General features: G+C 43.3%; 3 protein-coding genes across 3 annotated transcripts in view; 2 read left to right on the forward strand and 1 right to left on the reverse strand.

Annotated features, from left to right (window-relative positions):
• LOC125428560 (zinc finger protein 420-like) overlaps positions 1-9960 on the forward strand; it is a 469229-nt gene extending 459269 nt beyond the window's left edge. Inside the window, exons 6-7 of the mRNA XM_048488868.1 lie at positions 6435-8358; positions 8941-9960. Of these exons, the coding sequence (XP_048344825.1) occupies positions 6435-8358; positions 8941-9175 (2159 nt within the window). The 3' untranslated portion in view covers positions 9176-9960. The remainder of the gene's footprint in view (positions 1-6434; positions 8359-8940) is intronic.
• Positions 1-19451, forward strand: part of TAP2 (transporter 2, ATP binding cassette subfamily B member) — a 1062867-nt gene that overhangs the window by 716084 nt on the left and 327332 nt on the right. The window lies entirely within an intron of this gene.
• Positions 1-19451, reverse strand: part of LOC125428531 (zinc finger protein 708-like) — a 1111878-nt gene that overhangs the window by 547354 nt on the left and 545073 nt on the right. The window lies entirely within an intron of this gene.

Raw genomic sequence — 19451 nt, forward strand, 5'->3', positions numbered from 1 at the left:
GACTCCTTGCTTTAGCAATTAATGATTGATATTCCTGATCAAATCATCACTCCTTTATCCGGTGGAGAATCTCATTAGTGGAGAGCATATGAAGCTGGTCCCAAGTAAAACCCAGGGAAAATATCTTGGCTTTGATATGGGTCCACCAGGCAGAAATCTGAAGTTCAGGAAGAGTGAGATGGATAAGGCTGTTTGAGCTGTGGAAAAAGCAGAGCCGGACCCAAAATTTAAGAGTGATCCACCATGCCCTTGTTTCCAAGGGATGTTGTCCTGCTTCAAAACAGAGAACAGCATAGGGGACACAGTGGGGGACCCCAAATAATTGGTAAAGGAATCCAGATTGTACTCTTGTTTAAGAAGAAGAGTTTGGATTTATATCCCCCCTTTCTCTCCTGTAGGAGACTCAAAGGGGCTGACAATCTCTTTGCAACAATCCCCCTCACTACAAACATTCTGTGAAGTATGTGGGGCTGAGAGAGCTCCGAAAAGCTTTGACTAGCCCAAGGTCACCCATCTGGCATGTGTGGGAGTGCACAGGCTAATCTGAATTCCCCAGATAAGCCTCCACAACTCAAGCGGCAGAGCTGGGAATCAAACCCGGTTCCTCCAAATCAGAGTGCATCTGCTCTTAGCCACTACGCCACTGTTGCTGTGTTGGTTTTAACCTTTAAAGCTATTCACAGCCTCGGACCTGCATATCTGAAGGATCACCTCTCCCTATATTGCCTTGGTAGGCTCCTCTGCTCCTTGGAGGGAGATTTGTTGGGGTGTCCGAGCCCCAAAAGCTGGGCGTCCAGCTGGCCTCTACAAGGGCAGCAGTGGCTGGGAGGTTAGAGCTGCGTGTGTGTCTAATCTGGAGGAACCGGGTTTATTCCAACTTCTACACGCCTGGCTAATGAGGCTCTGGGAAAATTCAGGTAGCCTGCTTCCTCCCTGCGCCAGCACAGATGACAGGCTACAACACTGAAATCTCTCAACCCACCACCGAGGGGTGTTTGGCCAGCTAAGGAAGATTATGTGGCATACCTTATCTGAAGAGACTCTCATCAAACTCCTCTTCTTCTTCTTCTTCTCAAAGATGGCACCCCATTTGACTGACCCCCACCTGGTGGAACAGGCTCCCAAAGGAGACCAGGGCCCTGCAGGACATGCACAGTTTCCGCAGGGCCTGCAAAACAGCTGTTCCACCAGGCATTTGGCCAGCTGGGCTAAGAACATCGCTGACCGTTCCATCTGGCCTCCCATGGGCACAAGGGTGGGGTGGTGGTAGGAGTAGGTGCCATCTGATGTTTATATGGTTCCTGATTTTTAAGTGTGAAATTGAGTTGATTTTATACTGTGTTTTAAGGCAGATTTTATAAGTTATTGTGTACTAGCAGGACCCAGCCACGCGTTGCTGTGGCTTATTGTGGTGAAATGGAAAAGGAACAGTAGCAGCAAATCAATTGCAGAGGCCAGCAGTATGTGCTCATGCAAACACGCAGTCTGATACTGTGCGATGTCATTGATGTGTGTGCCCGCATTCCTTGGGGGGGGGGGGGATGGAAAGGCACCCCTCCCACACATCTAGGCTGGCTGGTCATGATCCTTTACCTGGGAGTAGGTTTGGTTGGTGACAATGGGTGTCGCTTCTGAGGAAACCCTCTGAGGGGCGCGATGCGGCCATTCAAAGTATGTCACAGTTGCTGTACCGAGCTGAGTAATGAGTGCCTGGTTTTCTTAACTGTAACCACAGTATCCAGGGAATCCCCTGCGTTACCTGGCCCCTCCCTCCCGTCCGCTTGCATGTAAGCCCTCTCTTCCCTCCCTCCACTTCACTTCCCTTGCATGCCACTTTCCCCTCTCCTTCCCTTTCCCTCCGGCAGCTAGGGTGGGTGGGTCATATCAAGATGCTGGGGCCCCACTCCCCTTCGCCCGCATTACCACCCCTCACTCTCTCCCCTCTTCCCTTGCATGCCTCCCCCTCCATCCCTTTCCTCTCCCTCCCTCTCTTCCCTTGCATGCCACCCCTCCCTCCTTCTCCCTTCCTTCCCTCTCCCTTGTGTGTATGTGTGTGTATGTGTTTCACTTCCACTCGAGTTACTGCCTATGTACTGTTTTCACTGCTCATATCTGGCCATCTGAGTGAACATTCTAAGCAGCACGAACATTCTAAGGGTGACAGTTACACACAGGCAGCTGCATGTCCTTTACCAGGGAGCGCCAGGAAAAAGGCATTTTACCTGGGCCAGGTGTGAAATTTCAGGTATGTGAACATCTAAAAACAATCTCGCCTGGCTGACTATAGTGGCTGGGAATTTTCAGAGGAATTGGCCCAGCAGTTACTGAGGTATACTGTCATCAACAAAAACACTGTTAGCTTTTTATATATATAGATTTTATGGTTGTTCATTGCCCTGAGTCCTTTGGGGAAGGGCAGTTTATAAGTCTAATAAATAAATAAAATATTTGCTCCACTGAGATGTGCCAGGTGTCAGTTCAGAAGGGTACCCCATGAAGAATTTCTTGTGACACCTTGGAATTAAATACCTTTAGGGTTGCTGGCATGAACCTGCTACCTTTGCAGAAGAAAATTTGTATGATAGCAGCAGAGGTACTTTTACAGCCCTTAACTACTGACTCTCTATGTTTGACCCAACTGACTTTGTAATGAATATGTACACCCAAATATTTATAGAACTTGATCTGCTCGATAGAATCACTATCCAGGAACCAGTTTGTAGGCTTAAAGGAGCTTGAAAAGACTAGGATGTTGGATTTGAATCTGTTGATCGATAAAAGATTCTTAGCACAATACTCACTGCATTTGACCAAGAAGCGGGTTAAGCCAACCTTGGTACAGGATAATAAGAGTGCATCATCTGCATAGAGCAGTATCAGCAGTGGCATGTTCCTAAAGATGTGTGAGTCAACAATTTTCAGAGTGGGAGCTAAATCATGAAGAAACACATTAAACAGAAAAGCACAACTTTGTTTGACTCCTTTTTGGAGTCATAAGAACATAAGAAAGAAGCCTTGCTGGATCAGACCAGAGTCCATCTAATAACAGCAGAGTCCATCTAGTCCAGCATTCTGCTACTCACAGTACCCCACCAGATGCCTTTGGGAGCTCACATGCAGGATGTGAAAGCAATGGCCTTCTGCTGCTGTTGAGCACCTGGTCTGCTAAGGCATTTGCAATCTGAGATCAAGGAGCATCAAGATTGGTAGCCATAGATCGACTTCTGCTCCATAAATCTGTCCAAGCCCCTTTTAAAGCTATCCAGGTTAGTGGCCATTACCACCTCCTGTGGCAGCATCTTCCAAACACCAATCACACCAATCACACGTTGCGTGAAGAAGTGTTTCCTTTTATTAGTCCTAATTCTTCCCCCCAGCATTTTCAATGTATGTCCCCTGGTTTTAGTATTCTGAGGAAAAGAGAACACAGTACTCCAAGTGTGGTCGCACCTCTGCTTTATATAAGGGCAAGACAATCTTTGCAGTTTTATTCTCAATTCCTTTCCTAATTATCCCCAGCTTAGAGTTTGCCTTTTTCACAGCCGCCATGCACTGAGTTGACATTCCCATGGAACCAACAACTAAGATGCCCATATCCCTTTCCTGGTCTGTGACGGATAGCACTGACCCCTGTAGCATGTATGTGAAGTTTGGATTTTTTGCCCCTATGTGCATCACTTTACATTTTGCTACATTGAACTGCATTTGCCATTTCTTAGCCCAGTCACCTAATTTAGAAAGGTCTGCTTGGAGCTCTTCGCAATCCTTTGCGGCTCTCACCACCCTACATAATTTGGTATCATCCGCAAACTTGGCCACCACGCTACCCACCCCTATTTTTAGGTCATTTATGAATAGGTTAAAGAGCACTGGTCCCAAGATGGATCCCTGGGGGACACCACTCTCTACATCACTCCATTGTGTGAACTTCCCATGTACACCCACCCATTTGCTTCTTGTTTCTCAACCAGTTTTTAATCCATAAGAGGATTTCCCCTCTTATTCCTTGATACTGTGTTTTCCCGAAAATAAGAACTATCCCAAAATATGCCCTATTATGATTTTTCAGGACTATTGGGGGATGCTTAAAATATAAGCCCTCCTCCAAAAATAAGCCCTACCGGTAGTTGCAGATCACAATCGCAGACAATGTCCTGTGCTCCCTGACGATCAGGATGCAGCTTGTGTCACACGTGAAGGGGGAAGCAAGGGACTGCTGAGAGCCTGCCTTAATGACTTGTGTACCGTATTTCCCCGAATATAAGCCCTACCCCCAAAATAAGCCCTAATGCATCTTTTGTTGCAGAAATTAATATAAGACCCTCTCTTATTTTCAGGGAAACATGGTAGCAATAGTCTTCTCAATAGTCTCTGGTAGGGAACTTTATCAAAAGCTTTTCAGAAATCCAAGTAGACAATGTCCACTGGTTCCCCCTTATCCACATGCCTGTTTATACCCTCAAAGAACTCTAGTAAGTTTGTAAGACAGGATTTGCCTCTGCAAAAGCCATGCTGATTCTTTCTCAGCAGGTCTTGCTTTTCTACATGTTTTATAATTTTACTTTTAGCTATAGATTCTACTAATTTACCAGGAACGGATGTCAAACTGACTGGCCTGTAATTTCCTGGGTCCCCCCTAGACCCTTTCTTAAAGATTGGTGTGACATTGGCCATCTTCCAATCTTCAGGGATGGAGCCTGATTTCAGGGATAAGTTGCATATTAAAGTGAGAAGATCAGCAATTTCATGCTTGAGCTCTTTAAAGTTTCTTGGATGAATACAGTAATCAGGGGAAGAGGATTTGAGAGTAGCATTTAGTTTATCAATGGCTACTAGAACTTCTTCCTTACATCTACCACTATGTAGCTACAGTTCCCTTGGATTTGCCTCCTAAGAAGTATGGTTCAGGTGCAGGAATTTTCCTCACCTCCTCTTGGGTGAAGACAGATGCAAAGAATTCATTCAGCTTCTCTGCAATCTCCCTGTCAACTTTTAGCACACCTTTTGTTCCTTCGTCATCTAACGAGCCTACCATTTCTCTCGCTGGCTTCTTATGTTTGATGTACTTGAAGAACTGTTTGTTGCTGGCCCTGATGTTTGTAGCCTTTACAGCTAACTTACTTCTCTTTTGCCACCATTTGTGTTCCTTCTCATCAGTTGACCAAAGGGAGGACATTTTGCTTGGCACATGGTGTTAGTGTGCAAGGCTTTTATAAGCACTTGGGGTCTGGTATCAATTCTCATAACCTCAGCTTTCTGCCATAGGAGCTCCCTGATGACTGAGTCGAAGACCCCTTTAAGATTGAGAAAGGCAGTGTAGAGGCTGACTTTGCCTCTCTTAGCATATTTAGACATAATCAAATTAGGGACCATATAATAGTCTAAGGTGGAATGCCCTTTTTTAAAACCAACTTGTTCTGGACCCAAGATCTTGTTCGCATCAATCCAAGATGAAAGTATGTTCAACAAAAATTTAGCGTAAAGCTTTCCAGTAATCGAGAGCAGGCTGATGGGTCTATAATTGCCTGGAAAAGAATGATCTCCCTTTTTAAATACTGAGGTTACAATGAAATTTGTCCATCAAGTAGGGACAATGCCAGTACTATTTACTGTGGTGAACAGTGAAGCTAAGAGAGGAGACCACCAATCGATAAACTTTTTAAGGCCTTTTTCTATAACTGTTGCCTAGATGCCTTTGGGCCTTACCCGTCTTGCCCCCAACTAGAACCTCTTCCAAAAACCACAGGGCTCTTCTTTGAAGTGTTGGGTTGACCCAGTGATGACCCGGCTTCTCCTAGCAAATGCTGAAAACCAGATCGTAATGGCTTTCATCACAGCTAGGAGGAGCCTTTTTGTGTGGTTGCAGTAGATCATGGCAAATCCTTGTGGAGAGCCAGCATGGCTTAATGGTTAAAAGCGGTGGACTCCAATCTGGAGAGAGGGGTTGGAGTCCTTACTCTTCCACATGAAGCCTGCTGCGTGACCTTGAGCCAGGCCCAGTTCTCTCAGATGTCTCTCAGTCCTACTTAGCTCACATGGTGCCTGTTGTGGGGAGGGAAAAGGAATGTGATTTGCAAGTGGCTTTGAAGAACTTTATGGTAGGGAAAAGTGGGATATAAAAGCTTTTTCTTCCTCTTCTATTTCATCATCAGTGGCTGAGGCTCAAAAGAGCTAAGTGACAAGTCAACTGTGAATAGTGGGGAACAATTTCTTTCCACCTAAACCCTTTACAGAGTTTGGAGAGGAATAAAATATAAAAACATCTGACCTGGAGGGCTAGGCTGGGCATCAGGTGTGACCCACAGCTTAGTTGAGAGGAAAGTTGAGGGGAAGAATGGTTTGATAAAGGTCATGTTTATCCAGTAATGAGCAGTGCTTGATGGTTGGATTGGCTTGTTGTCAAGGTGCTGACTAGACCTCGTTCTGTTTTCCAGCAGCACATGTAGAGGAGACGGTGGGGGTATTCCAGGGGTCCTCTATGGAAAAAGATGAGGATGAAGTTTCTGAAGGAAAGTTTCAGGACACAGACAGACCACAGAAACAGGAGGGAAGCCATGCAGACAAGATGAGGGATAAGCCTGTTCAATCCAAAGAAGTAAACTTCTGTGAAATTCCTGCATATAAGTGCACAGAGTGTGCCATGAACTTCTCACATAAAAGCCAATGCAAGATCCATTTGCAAAGGCACACTGGAAAGAAAACACATCAATGCTTGGAGTGTGACAAGACTTTCCTTTGTAGAGTAGAGCTCCTTTGGCAACAAGTAAAACACAAGAGAGAGAAACTTTATACCTGCTCAGACTATGGCAAAAGTCTTTTCCAACACCAAACGACTCATTCAGGAGAGAAGCCACTAATCTTCTTGGAGAGGGGAATGACCTTCTCTGGTAAAAGAAAGGGTAATGTACAGATTCCAAATAGCGGTAAACTGAGGGACCATAAATGCTGTTGGTGCAGAAAGTTCTTCACCTGCAGATCAAAACTCCTTGTGCACCAAAGAAGGCACAGAAAGGAAAGGTCTTTTGAATGCTCAGAGTGTGGAAAGAGATTCAGTCGCAGTAGCACTTTTCAACGGCATCAAAGAGCTCACACAAATGAAAGACCTTTTGAATGCTTAGAATGTGGAAAGAGATTCAGTCACACTAGCTGTCTTCAACGCCATCAAAGAACTCACACAAAGGAGAGACCTTTTGAATGCTCAGAGTGTGGAAAGAGATTCAGTTGGAGTAGCAATCTTCAAGAGCATCAAAGAACTCACACAAATGAGAGACCTTTTGAATGCTCAGAGTGTGGAAAGAGATTCAGTCAGAGTAGCACTCTTCAACAGCATCAAAGAACTCACACAAAGGAGAGACCTTTTGAATGCTCAGAGTGTGGAAAGAGATTCAGTCAGAGTAGCACTCTTCAACAGCATCAAAGAACTCACACAAAGGAGAGACCTTTTGAATGCTCAGAGTGTGGAAAGAGATTCAGTTGGAGTAGCAATCTTCAAGTGCATCAAAGAACTCACACAAAGGAGAGGCCTTTTGAATGCTCAGAGTGTGGAAAGAGATTCAGTCTAAGTAGCACTCTTCAACAGCATCAAAGAACTCACACAAAGGAGAGACCTTTTGAATGCTCTGAGTGTGGAAAGAGATTCATTCAGAGTAGCACTCTTCTAAACCATCAAAGAACTCACACAAAGAGCCCTTTTGAATGCTTACAGTGTGGAAAGAGATTCAGTCGGAGTAGAAGTCTTCAAGAGCATCAAAGAACTCACACAAAGGAGAGACCTTTTGAATGCTCAGAGTGTGGAAAGAGATTCAGTTGGAGTAGCAGTCTTCAAGAGCATCAAAGAACTCACACAAAGGAGAGACCTTTTGAATGCTCAGAGTGTGGAAAGAGATTCAGTCGGAGTAGCAATCTTCAACAGCATCACAAAACTCACACAAAGGAGAGACCTTTTGAATGCTCAGAATGTGGAAAGAGATTCAGTCACAGCGGTGATCTTAAAAAACATCAAAGAACTCACACAAAGGAGAGACCTTTTGAATGCTCAGAGTGTGGAAAGAGATTCAGTCGGAGTAGCAATCTTCAACAGCATCACAGAACTCACACAAAGGAGAGACCTTTTGAATGCTCAGAGTGTGGAAAGAGATTCAGTCACAGTGGTGATCTTAAAAAACATCAAATAACTCACACAAAGGAGAGACCTTTTGAATGCTCAGAGTGTGGAAAGAGATTCAGTCTGAGTAGCACTGTTCAACAGCATCAAAGAACTCACACAAAGGAGAGACCTTTTGAATGCTCAGAGTGTGGAAAGAGATTCAGTCGGAGCAGCAATCTTCACGTGCATCAAAGAACTCACACAAAGGAGAGGCCTTTTGAATGCTCAGAGTGTGGAAAGAGATTCAGTCACAATGGTCATCTTCAACAGCATCAAATAACTCACACAAAGGAGAGACTTTTTGAATGCTCAGAGTGTGGAAAGAGATTTAGTCGGAGTAGCAATCTTCAACGGCATCAAAGAACTCACACAAAGGAGGGACCTTTTGAAGGCTCAGAGTGTGGAAAGAGATTCAGTCAGAGTAGCACTCCTCAACGGCATCAATGAACTCACACAAAGGAGAGACCTTTTGAATGCTCAGAGTGTAGAAAGAGATTCAGTCTGAATAGCACTCTTCAACATCATAAAACTCACACAAAGTAGAGACCTTTTGAATGCTCAGAGTGTGGAAAGAGATTTAGTCTGAGTAGCACTCTTCAACGGCATCAAAGAACTCACACAAAGGAGGGACCTTTTGAAGGCTCAGAGTGTGGAAAGAGATTCAGTCAGAGTAGCACTCCTCAACAGCATCAATGAACTCACACAAAGGAGAGACCTTTTGAATGCTCAGAGTGTAGAAAGAGATTCAGTCTGAATAGCACTCTTCAACATCAAAGAACTCACACAAATGAAAGACCTTTTGAATGCTCAGAGTGTGGAAAAAGATTCAGTCAGAGTAGGCATCTTCAACAGCATCACAGAACTCACACAAAGGAGAGACCTTTTGAATGCTTAGAGTGTGGAAAGAGATTCAGTCACAGTGGTGATCTTAAAAAACATCAAAGAACTCCCACAAAGGAGAGACCTTTTGAATGCCCAGAGTGTGGAAAGAGATACAGTTGGAATGACACTCTTCAGCAGCATCAATGAACTCACACAAAGAAGAGATCTTTTGAATACTTAGAATGTAGAAAGATATTCAGGTGGCCTGATTAGTACTCTTTTTCTTCCTTTTGTGTTCTTTTGTGTTCCTTTACACTAATATTATGAGAGTTCTCTTTATTCCTATGTGTGCATACCTGGAATGCTACATTGAGGTTGTTGATTGTATTTCTACAATCCTTTGCTTCTTTTTATTTTTAGCAATTAGTTTCCTCATTCATCCATTAAGATTTTTTATGTCATTTGGCTTCACTGATAACCACTCGCCTCCCTTCTTTCTATCTTTTTCCAGCCATTCTGAGGATTATCGTATCTCTAAGGTTGTACAAAATATTTCTTAGCTGCAGTAAAAATTCAACCTGCCTTTCATTCAGGGCTTATTTATTCTGTGGCTGTTTGAACTGTAGTATTAATCTGCTATCTTACAAAATGTATGTAATGTTTATTTTTTTCTGAATCTTTCTGTCCCATGTATTTCCATTATTGTTACATGATTTTGTCTAAGAGCCTAGGTGCTACATAGACATCTTTCAATAAAATGAGTTGAGAAGAAACCAGCAAACCCCTCATCTCCCCAGCCTCACTCCCTTAAATGATGCCTGCTTGCCACACCTGCTGAAGATTTGCAAGGAGGGCCCTCTCACCATTTTAGGAAGCCCTTTTCCTGGTAAAGGATGCCTGTTATTTTGGTTGGTTGTGTGCCAAAAAATAATTTTTTTAGTAATTGTTAGAATGTAATGTTGAAGGCTTTCACAGCTGGAATCACTGGGGTGCTTTGTGGTTTCCGGGCTGTATGGCCGTGTTCTAGCAGTATTCTCTCCTGACGTTTCACCTGCATCTGTGGCTGGCATCTTCAAGATGCCAGCCACAGATGCAGGCGAAACGTCAGGAGAGAATGCTGCTAGAACACGGCCATACAGCCCGGAAACCACACAGCACCCCTATTGTTTGAATGTTTTTGAGTTCTCCTGTTGTGGATGAGAAACTCAGGCCATTTCCGCACAGCCGTGCAGGCGCCTCCACGCCAGCGAGAATTCCGCCGGCGTGGAGGCGGAGGCCGTTCGCATGCACGCATGCGGGTGGCCTCAGTAGAGGCCGGCAAATGGCAGGCGGCTCTGCACGGAGCCGCCTCTTCCCACTTCTCCGTCCCACTCACCTTGTCCCTGTCGTCGCCTGCTGGCCGTCGAAGCCCCACCCACGCTGCCCTCCGACCCCTGGAGGTCGGAGGACAGCGTGGGCGGGGCTTCGACGGCCAGCAGGCGACGACAGGAACAAGGTGAGTGGGACGGAGAAGGGAGACAGCGTCTTCCCGGCGGTGCGGTTCGCACCGCGCCGCCGGGAAGACGCTTCCCCCTCAACAACAACCCTTTAAAGGGTTGTTGTTTAGGGCGGCCTGACGCCGCCCTGGGGGAGGGGAAGCGTAGTCAGGTCGCCGCTGCTGCGTTGCAGCAGCGGCGCCTGTGCAAACGGCAGCCTGGGGGCGGCGTTTTTACCGCCCCCAGGCCGTCGTTTTTTGCCCATGCGGAAACGGCCTCAGAAACCTCCCAATGTAATCTCGCAATTCCAACATCTAACCCAGAGAAAAGTGACATCAATCTCTAGGTTTAAACAACTGGATGTTGGTTCCTTCTCCATCCATGTTTCAGGTAGGGGTTTGGAGCTGCAGCTTTTCAGAGGCATCATCCTCTTGTGGTTCTAGTCCTATGTGGCTGATGGGTCCCAGAAGTGGAGCTAGGGAACCACTGCTTGACACATGCCACGGGATCCCCAAAGATTCTCTCGGTTCCTCAGTTCTTTGGGATCTGGAATATTCTGGTGGACTTCGAGAGTCCAGGCACTGTCTCTGCTGGAGTCTTTGTTCAGGTGTCAAATGTGAGGTTCTTAGGAAGCATTGGATGGGATCTTTCCAATGCCCTCTCCTTCCTTCAGATAGGAGGCCGGCTGTAAATTTTTCCATTGAGTTGGAAGAATGACTAAGTAATGCTTAGCAGAATGACTTGTTTCCCATCAGTTTCAGATCCCATTGAAGTAAACTTTCCTTTTGATCCCATTGTTCAAGAAGGTTGACAGACATGTGGAGAGTGAAAATTTGGTAGTACATAACTTTTTCTGCTGAACGTTCAATTTTTAGTAGTCCTTGTTTGCTAAAATTGGTAGTAAATAAATTGCAAATAAAATATTGGGTCCATTTAGCATTTTGTAATTGTGATGAATGTTGTTCTGGTTGCCATTTGGGGGCTGTGCAGCTACCACAGGAAACAGCTTTCACCTGGATCCCTTGAGGCCTTACTTTTTCTGTCCCAACTGGCGCCTCTCCCGAAAGCCATTGGAGGAGGGGTCTCCTTTGAAGTGTTAGGTTCATTCAGTGAAGTCCTTGCTTCTCTCTTCACCTCCCCCCATCAAACACTAAAAAACAGCTCTTCGTGGCTATCATCACAACTATGTTTCTGTATAATTGCAGGACTGAAGTGATTCTTTTAAAGCCCATTGAAGTAAAATTTCCTTTTCACTGCACTGTTCAAGAAGATTGACAGGGATGTGGAGAGAGCAAATTTTGTCATATTCAATTTTTCTGCTAAACTATTCAATTTTTAAATAGATGTTATTTCCTAAAATTAATAAGAAATGGGAGCCATTGCCAATAAAATATTTGATCCATTTGGAATTTTGAAATTGTAATAAATGTTCTAATGAGAAGTTGGTTGCGACCATAGGAAACGGTGCTTTGACTTTCATGCTTTAGTTAAAGTGATCACTATTAAGGTCTAGTCTGCTAAGAGCAAGGCTCCCCTCCTTTCTGAGGCTCATTCCGCACATGCAGAATAATGCACTTTCAAACTGCTTTCAGTGCCCTTTGAAGCTGCGCGAAATACAAAATCCACTTGCAAACAGTTGTGAAAGTGATTTGAAAACACATTATTTTGCGTGTGCGGAAGGGGCCTGAGCTTGGGGTGCCAGTTTAAATTCTTACTTAGTGTACTGGGGTGAAACTCCAAAATGGTTACTGCAGGAGATAGAGCAAACCCCAGATGGCTGCTTCAGGAGGCAGAGCCAAACACATAGTGGTGGGGAGGGAGAAGACGGGTACAGAATGGGTAGAGGAGTGAGAAAGAAGAAAACAAACATGAATGCCAGCTGCCTCTGTAAGAAGGTATTTTAATATTCAAAGCCAACTGGATCTTCAGTGGCCAATCACAAGGCCTGCTGTTTCTGGACACCATGTGCTGGGAACTCCAGGCACAGAGTCTGTTCTTAACATTCAGTGAATGTATTGTCGAAGGCTTTCACAGCTGGAATCACTGGGGTGCTGTGTGGTTTCCAGGCTGTATGGCCATGTTCTAGAATGCTGCTAGAACACGGCCATACAGCCTGGAAACCACACAGCACCCCAATTCAGTGAATGCTCCTTTTTTACTTCTTTTTTGACCTAACTTTCCACTGGCTGACCATGTGACTGAGCATGAACAAAATGTCCTATCATCACTACAACCAGACTTTGCACAACTGAATTACAAAGCAAGTTTTCTTTTCCATGGGATCATCAATCAACATTGGCACATAGTCAGATCACTTCCAAGTTGTAGCCTATGCCCCAAGATTGGTTTCAGAAAATCTAAAAATTTGAGTTTGAGTTCAACATGTGCCTAAATTTGAGAATTGATATTGAGCCTTCTGAGATTCATTTCCCTGTTGTTAAAGGTCACGATGCTTGTGGTAATTGCAGGGCATGTGCTTTGGTCATCACTACTCAAGAATTTCTTCAGATATATTCTCAATAATTTTTTGAATTGTAACACCAAGGAGTGTATATATTTAATCTCGTGTGCCTGTCAAGTGTTTTATGTTGGTTGTACTCGTCAACCGATTAAACTACGAATTTTGGAGCATTCCTCCAATATCAGATTTTAAAAGGTTGAGGAACCTATGGTACAACATTATATGCAAACACTAGGCATAACATTAACAAATAAAAAGGAGAAGATGTTTAAATATAATTATGAAGTAATATGGGAAAAATAACAAAGCAACTAAAAGATTGGCAAGGGAAGAATCTATCTATTTCTAGGAGAATTATGGCATTAAAATATGTATAATGCCAAAACTCTTCTATTTCATACTCTACCATTAGAGATTAAGAAGAAACAGTTTGAAGAATGGGATAAGAAAATTAAATTATGGGTTTTTAATCAAAAGAAACCAAGGGTGCTTAATAGAATAGTTTATATGTCTAAAAATCTAATGGGTTGGGGAATCCCCAAACTACAGAAATATTATGAGGCATTTCAAATAAAAAGTTTGATGGGAATTCCAATAGATAAAAAAGATAGATGGATTAAATTTGAAAATGAGATGAATCTGAATATTGGTAGCTTTGGAATATATTCAAGTTGTTCAAAAACAGAAAGACAAAAACCAATAGGCCCCCGAAAAGTGATATCGGAGATTTCGGAGAAATGGAAAGGGAATTGGATGCCAGGAATTCTGGACACGGCACCAATAGGGAGCATGGTCGGTAAGGAGGGAGGCCAAGTAATAAGATCTCTACAAAGACAAGGACTACAAAAAGTAGCACATTTATATAATGAAAGAGAAAAAAATTATATAATGAAAGAGAAAAAGGAGGCACCGAGAACTGGTGGGTACTAAGAGGAATTTGGGAAAAGATAAAAGTTTCCAGGATAGAAGGAGATTGTATAATGAAAAATTGTGTAAAAATATACAATGAAAGGAAAGGAAAAATGCTAGGAGTTTTATATAAATATGTGATAGAAGATCAAGAATTTATGGTAAGAGCTGTAATGGAAAAATGGCAACAAGATGGAGTAAAAGGCATAGATTTTATAAAACAAATAATAGAAAATATAAATAAGATAAAAATTGAGAAATATGCAGAATTGGAGAAGAAACTAATATTAAAATGGTATAGAACACCGAAACAGTTGGCATATATGATAAGTGGACTCAGCCCAAAATGTTGACATTGTGGGGATAAAAATGCAATTTATACCCATATGTGGTTAGAATGTCCAGAGGTAAAACACCTGTGGGGAAATGTTACAATGTATATGGAAAAGTATGTGAAAGTAAAGATAAACATAGATCTATTATTTATAGGTATACTGGAATATACAATAATAGAACAAAGAAAGAGAATGCTATTTAAACTTATGATCAGAGCGGCCCATGCAGTAATAGCATTAGGGTGGAAAGACAAAAGAATCTGGACAGTACAGAAATGGTTGGAATATATATGGGAACAAATACAATTAGAAATTTTTGACATAATGTCAAGAAACCAAATATGGCAAGAAAAACAAAAGTGGATCTGGACTGAATTCAAAGACTGGTTAAACTAAATTGGAATCACAGAAGAAAACTGGAAAAGAAGACTAGAAAGAATGGACCTGCTGCTGCACATTTAAAGCAGAAGGGGGGAAGGGGGTAAAAGGATATGGAGGATGAAACATAAAGATGTATAACATAAATCTGTAACAATCCAAGATATCAATTAAAAAATTATAATCAAACAAACCATACAGAGACATGAGGTTTTCGGTTTTGTACAAACATCATTCAAAACACATTATTGAAAATGTGCCCCAAATTCTGCTTATAGAAGAAGCTAGGTGGATATTTAAACTGAACATTTTTCAGATAAGTTGGGGCTTGAATCAGGATTCGGATCCAAGGTGTTATTTGTAATTATTTTCATGTTTCTTTAATTCTAAAATCTTGTTATGTCTCTTTGATTGATTGATTGATTGATTGATTGATTGTTTCAATTTCTATACCGCCCGATCCCCGAAGGGCTCCGGGCGGTGAACAACAAAATTCAGGAGCAAATCACACATACAATATAAATACATAGGCTCCATCTCAAGTCATCAATAAAATACTTAAAAATACTTAAAACAGCGAAAACAGATTAATACATAGATAAACAGGCATCCGGATCCAAGTTAAAACCTACCCCCAGGAGAAAGGGGGGGACGGTGGGCCCCTCAATATGAGGGGACCCTGATGTGCCAGCCCCAAAACAGGGGCCATAAAGAGCAGTAGGGGGCACCACATCAGTGGCCGGACACTCCAAAGGCCCGGTGGAACAACTCAGTCTTGCAGGCCCTGCGGAACTCACCCAAGTCCTGCAGGGCCCGGACAGTTGGAGGAAGGGTGTTCCACCAGGCCGGGGCCAGTGCTGTAAAAGTTCTGGCCCGTGTGGAGGCCAGCTGCATCATCGAGGGGCCGGGGGTCACCAGCAGATTGGCCTCTGCCGATCGCAGTGGCCGAGTAGGGACATATGGGGTGATGCGGTCCCGCAGGTACGAGGGTCCCAGGCCGTGCAAAGCCTTAAAGGTCAAAACCCACACCTTGAAGATGATTCGGAATTCGACCGGAAGCTTTAAGTTCTGTCTATCTCTGGCTGTAACAGCTGCAAACAATGTGAGATAGTGGGTTTGGCTATTTTTTGCTGGCTTTGCTAATCATTGGCAATGTTTCATCCATTTGCTTGAATCTTTACCCACTGTGTTTGGATGCATGTGGCTTGTTACTTGATAAAGTTATGATTGCGGGCTAAATGCCCTATCTCTCTCTGTATATGTAAGTATGTACCATGTTGATGTTTATGTATTTGATTACAGGGGAACCTCGGTTTCATTGCATTCAGTTTTCATTGGTTTCAGTTTTCATCGCTTTTTTCTGTGAAAAATTTGTCTTGGTTTTCATTGATTTGCCTCGGTTTTCGTCGATTTGCAGCAAGGTGCAGGGGTTTGTGGATAAAAATCACTCAGACAAAGTTGTTGCAGGCCGTGTCTGCAACTTGTTTAATGACAATGTCTTGCCCCATTTCAGACAAATCTTAAAGAGGCGTCAGAAATTAGACCTCTTTGGACAGCTTTCTGGTGTGACATTGGTCCATTGATTCCTATGGAAAAGTTTGCCTTGTTTTTCATCGGTTTCGGTTTTCATCGATTCTTTTCGGACAGATTATCAACGAAAACCGAGGTTCCACTGTATTTTGGTTTTCAGTTATCCTTTCTGTTTGTGTATTGTTATTATAATGTGGTCTCTGCAGGGTTGTTGTGGCTGAGGAAGACCAGGTTGAAAGTGTTGACCTCACCTGGGTCAATACTACCACTAACTGTTATTTTGAATATCTGATGTCTGTATGTGGCTTATGTTGGAATAGAAGACTATTGCATGCCTGAACCACGTGGGGAGGGCATTATATGTCTTTGGACTGTCCTGTTGTATTATTTGCCCTCTATATTTAACTCCGCCTACCAACTTCCTCCTCCTCCTCCGGCACGGCCATCTTTCTCTAACGACATCTCTCTCCCTCTGACTTGGTACTGAGCACATGGCATCACTGACTGTTCCTGAGCAAACCAATCTACTTGTTATGCAGTTTTCTACATTTCTGTCACTTTTCCTTGGAACAATGTTTGTGACACGAAGTTGTCTGAATTAAAAGTTAGTTTATCTTCTTTTGCAAATGCCTGCTTGAAAGAACTTTCTTAATTGCACACGCGTAGAAGGGGCTCGATCCATATTCAACCAAAACTTCAACAGCTTACTGCCTGAAGAGGAACCCAGTTAAACATCTGGCAGTAGGAATCCTTCCTATTCATGCTATCTTTGGATTTTCCCTAAAGGAATACCACTTATACAGAGACTTTGAGTTTTAAGCATATATTTTGGGATCCCCTTATTGTTTGCATTGTGTTATCCCCATAGTGTAATTTTCTTGATGGTTGGAATTTTGGGTTTTTTATATAGACTTTTTAATTATTTCTATTAAAGGTTTAGTTTTAACACTGTTTTTTGAACCAGACAGAAGTTTTCTTTTCACAGTATCTAACTGTTCTGTCTCATTTTGTATACTGACACCATTGGTGGGATTCAGCAGGTTTGCACCACTTCGGCAGAACCGGTTGTTAAAATGGTGCTTGTAAACAACCAGTTGTTAAATTATTTGAATCCTACAGCTGACTGATGCCCAAATATTTGTGTCCCAGCTTTTTACACCCTTAAGAACATAAGAAAGAGCCTGCTGGATCAGACCAGAGTCCATCTAGTCAATTTCAATAAGCCTTTATTGGCATATAGAACATACAATATAAATACAGTTAAAAATTACTAGATAAAACTTCACACTGGATCATAAGTTCAGCTCGCAAACTTCAGCCAGAAACTTTGCCACTGCGAGACAACAGTCAAGGTCATTGCAGTTTAAGAGCATATTTACTTTATCAAGCTCTCTGGTCAGGGGTTTTCTATAGAGTCAATGATTTTGTACTCAATAAGCTGGATCTTGGTTTCCTGGGTAAAGTGGGCAGTGGAGGGAGAATGTGCGCAATGGAATCCAACGCTGCCCTGGGCTGCAGGGCAAAGCCTCTTTGTCTGCTTGGTAGGCCCTTGAGTCTTCCTCTATGGAGCCCGGGGATGGCATAATATTAAACCCTATAGCCAGCATGTAGGCTCTCCCTATATATAGGGTTGGTAAAGCTACAAATATAGTAGGCTGGGTTTCCCTGCACAAATGGAATGCTTACCGCATACATTGGCTGCAGCAGGATTTGTTGGCCAAGCTCTGCAGTTGTTGATAATCCATTGCTAGTAGCCAGCTCTTTGATGAGGGCAAATGTCTCAGTACTTGGTTAGGCATGTTCAGAGAGTCACTACCTCCATAGCCCAATTCAAGCAATCTTTGTTACAACTATTGGTACATTGTGCAACCATTTAGAGTGCGATGGGAGTTCTCCAAGGTGAGTTAAGCCAGCTTTCAGTGAGTTGGTCGGAGCTTTCTAATAGTGAATATGCAGCCAAAATTTTATGATGTTTAGCCAGATAGTGGCCTCTATAGAGTATTGGCCAGATTCTAGACATAGGACTGCATATGGGACGCAGTTTGGCACGCCTAAATAATTCTATGCAGAAATTCTAGAATGGGGAATGATCTTAATGGCAATCTGTTGCTGGGTGTTAGCCAAATACGACTCCATTGAGCAGTTGTGCTCTCACCCCTTGCTTTGAAAACTTGCAGGTGCAGAGCTGGGGGAATATATTGGTTTGCCCCTAGGAGATGATAAAACCTCCTAGTGGCATTTTATGCGTTTTGACTGGGCCCGAGCCAATATATATATTCTTTTTTTGATATGTGGACCAATGCGATAAAGTTATTAAGCTAAAACCAGAGACCTAGAAGATATTTGAAATTTTTAACTTGCTCTAATGTAGTGTGGCCCTTTATCTTCCAGAGACTTGTTTTTTACCGTTTTTTTCCAAACCAGGATCTTAGATTTTGTCATAGATTCACCTGCACAAGATCAATTTTGTCTCACAAAAGTCAATGATTCCATGCAGGAGTCTTGTTAGACCCACACGAGAAAGGGATAATAGGGCTGCATCGTCCGCAAATAACAGGAGAGGGACATGCTTTGGGCCGATCTTAGGGCTGTGCCCATCCACTCGGGCCAGGGATATGGGGAGGTCATGTAAGAAGATGTTAAATAATAAGGGGGCTAGAACCGGTTGTTAAAATGGTGCTTGTAAACAACCAGTTGTTAAATTATTTGAATCCTACAGCTGACTGATGCCTAAATATTTGTGTCCCAGCTTTTTACACCCTTAAGAACATAAGAAAGAGCCTGCTGGATCAGACCAGAGTCCATCTAGTCCAGCACTCTGCTACTCAAAGTGGCCCACCAGAAGCCTTTGGGAGCTCACATGCAGAATATGACAGCAGTGGCCTTCTGCTGTTGCTGCTGCTCCTGAGTACCTGGTCTGCTGAGGCATTTGCAATCTCAGATCAATGAGGATCAAGATTGGTAGCCATACATCGACTTTTCCCCCATGGACATGGGGAGATGCAATTCCTCTCACCCTCCACTTTGGGGTTTCTACCTTTTGATTTTCAGGGCATAATGAATAAGAGATGCCCTTTTATAGCCCCCCGCCCCGCCCAAAAATAGTCATTTTACTATCCACAGAAGCCTCTGTGAAGGTAGCCAAGCCTAGGTGCTGAGCCTACCCCTCTGGACGGAAAAGTGACCCCAAGAACTTCCAATGAGAGGGTTGCTGAGTTCCAGTTGGGGCCTGGTGTTTTCCTGGAATTACAGCTGATTTCCAGACTCCAGAGATCAGTTCCCATAGAGAAAAGGTAGTTTCAGAGGTGGGACATTATGACATATATCATATAGGAGAAACTGAAGTCCCTTCAAGTCTCTGTCCCCAAAACTCCCAGAGCAGGAAATGGGGACCC

This window comes from Sphaerodactylus townsendi, linkage group LG03 (assembly GCF_021028975.2).
Source record: "Sphaerodactylus townsendi isolate TG3544 linkage group LG03, MPM_Stown_v2.3, whole genome shotgun sequence".
Taxonomy (NCBI): Eukaryota; Metazoa; Chordata; class Lepidosauria; order Squamata; family Sphaerodactylidae; genus Sphaerodactylus; species Sphaerodactylus townsendi.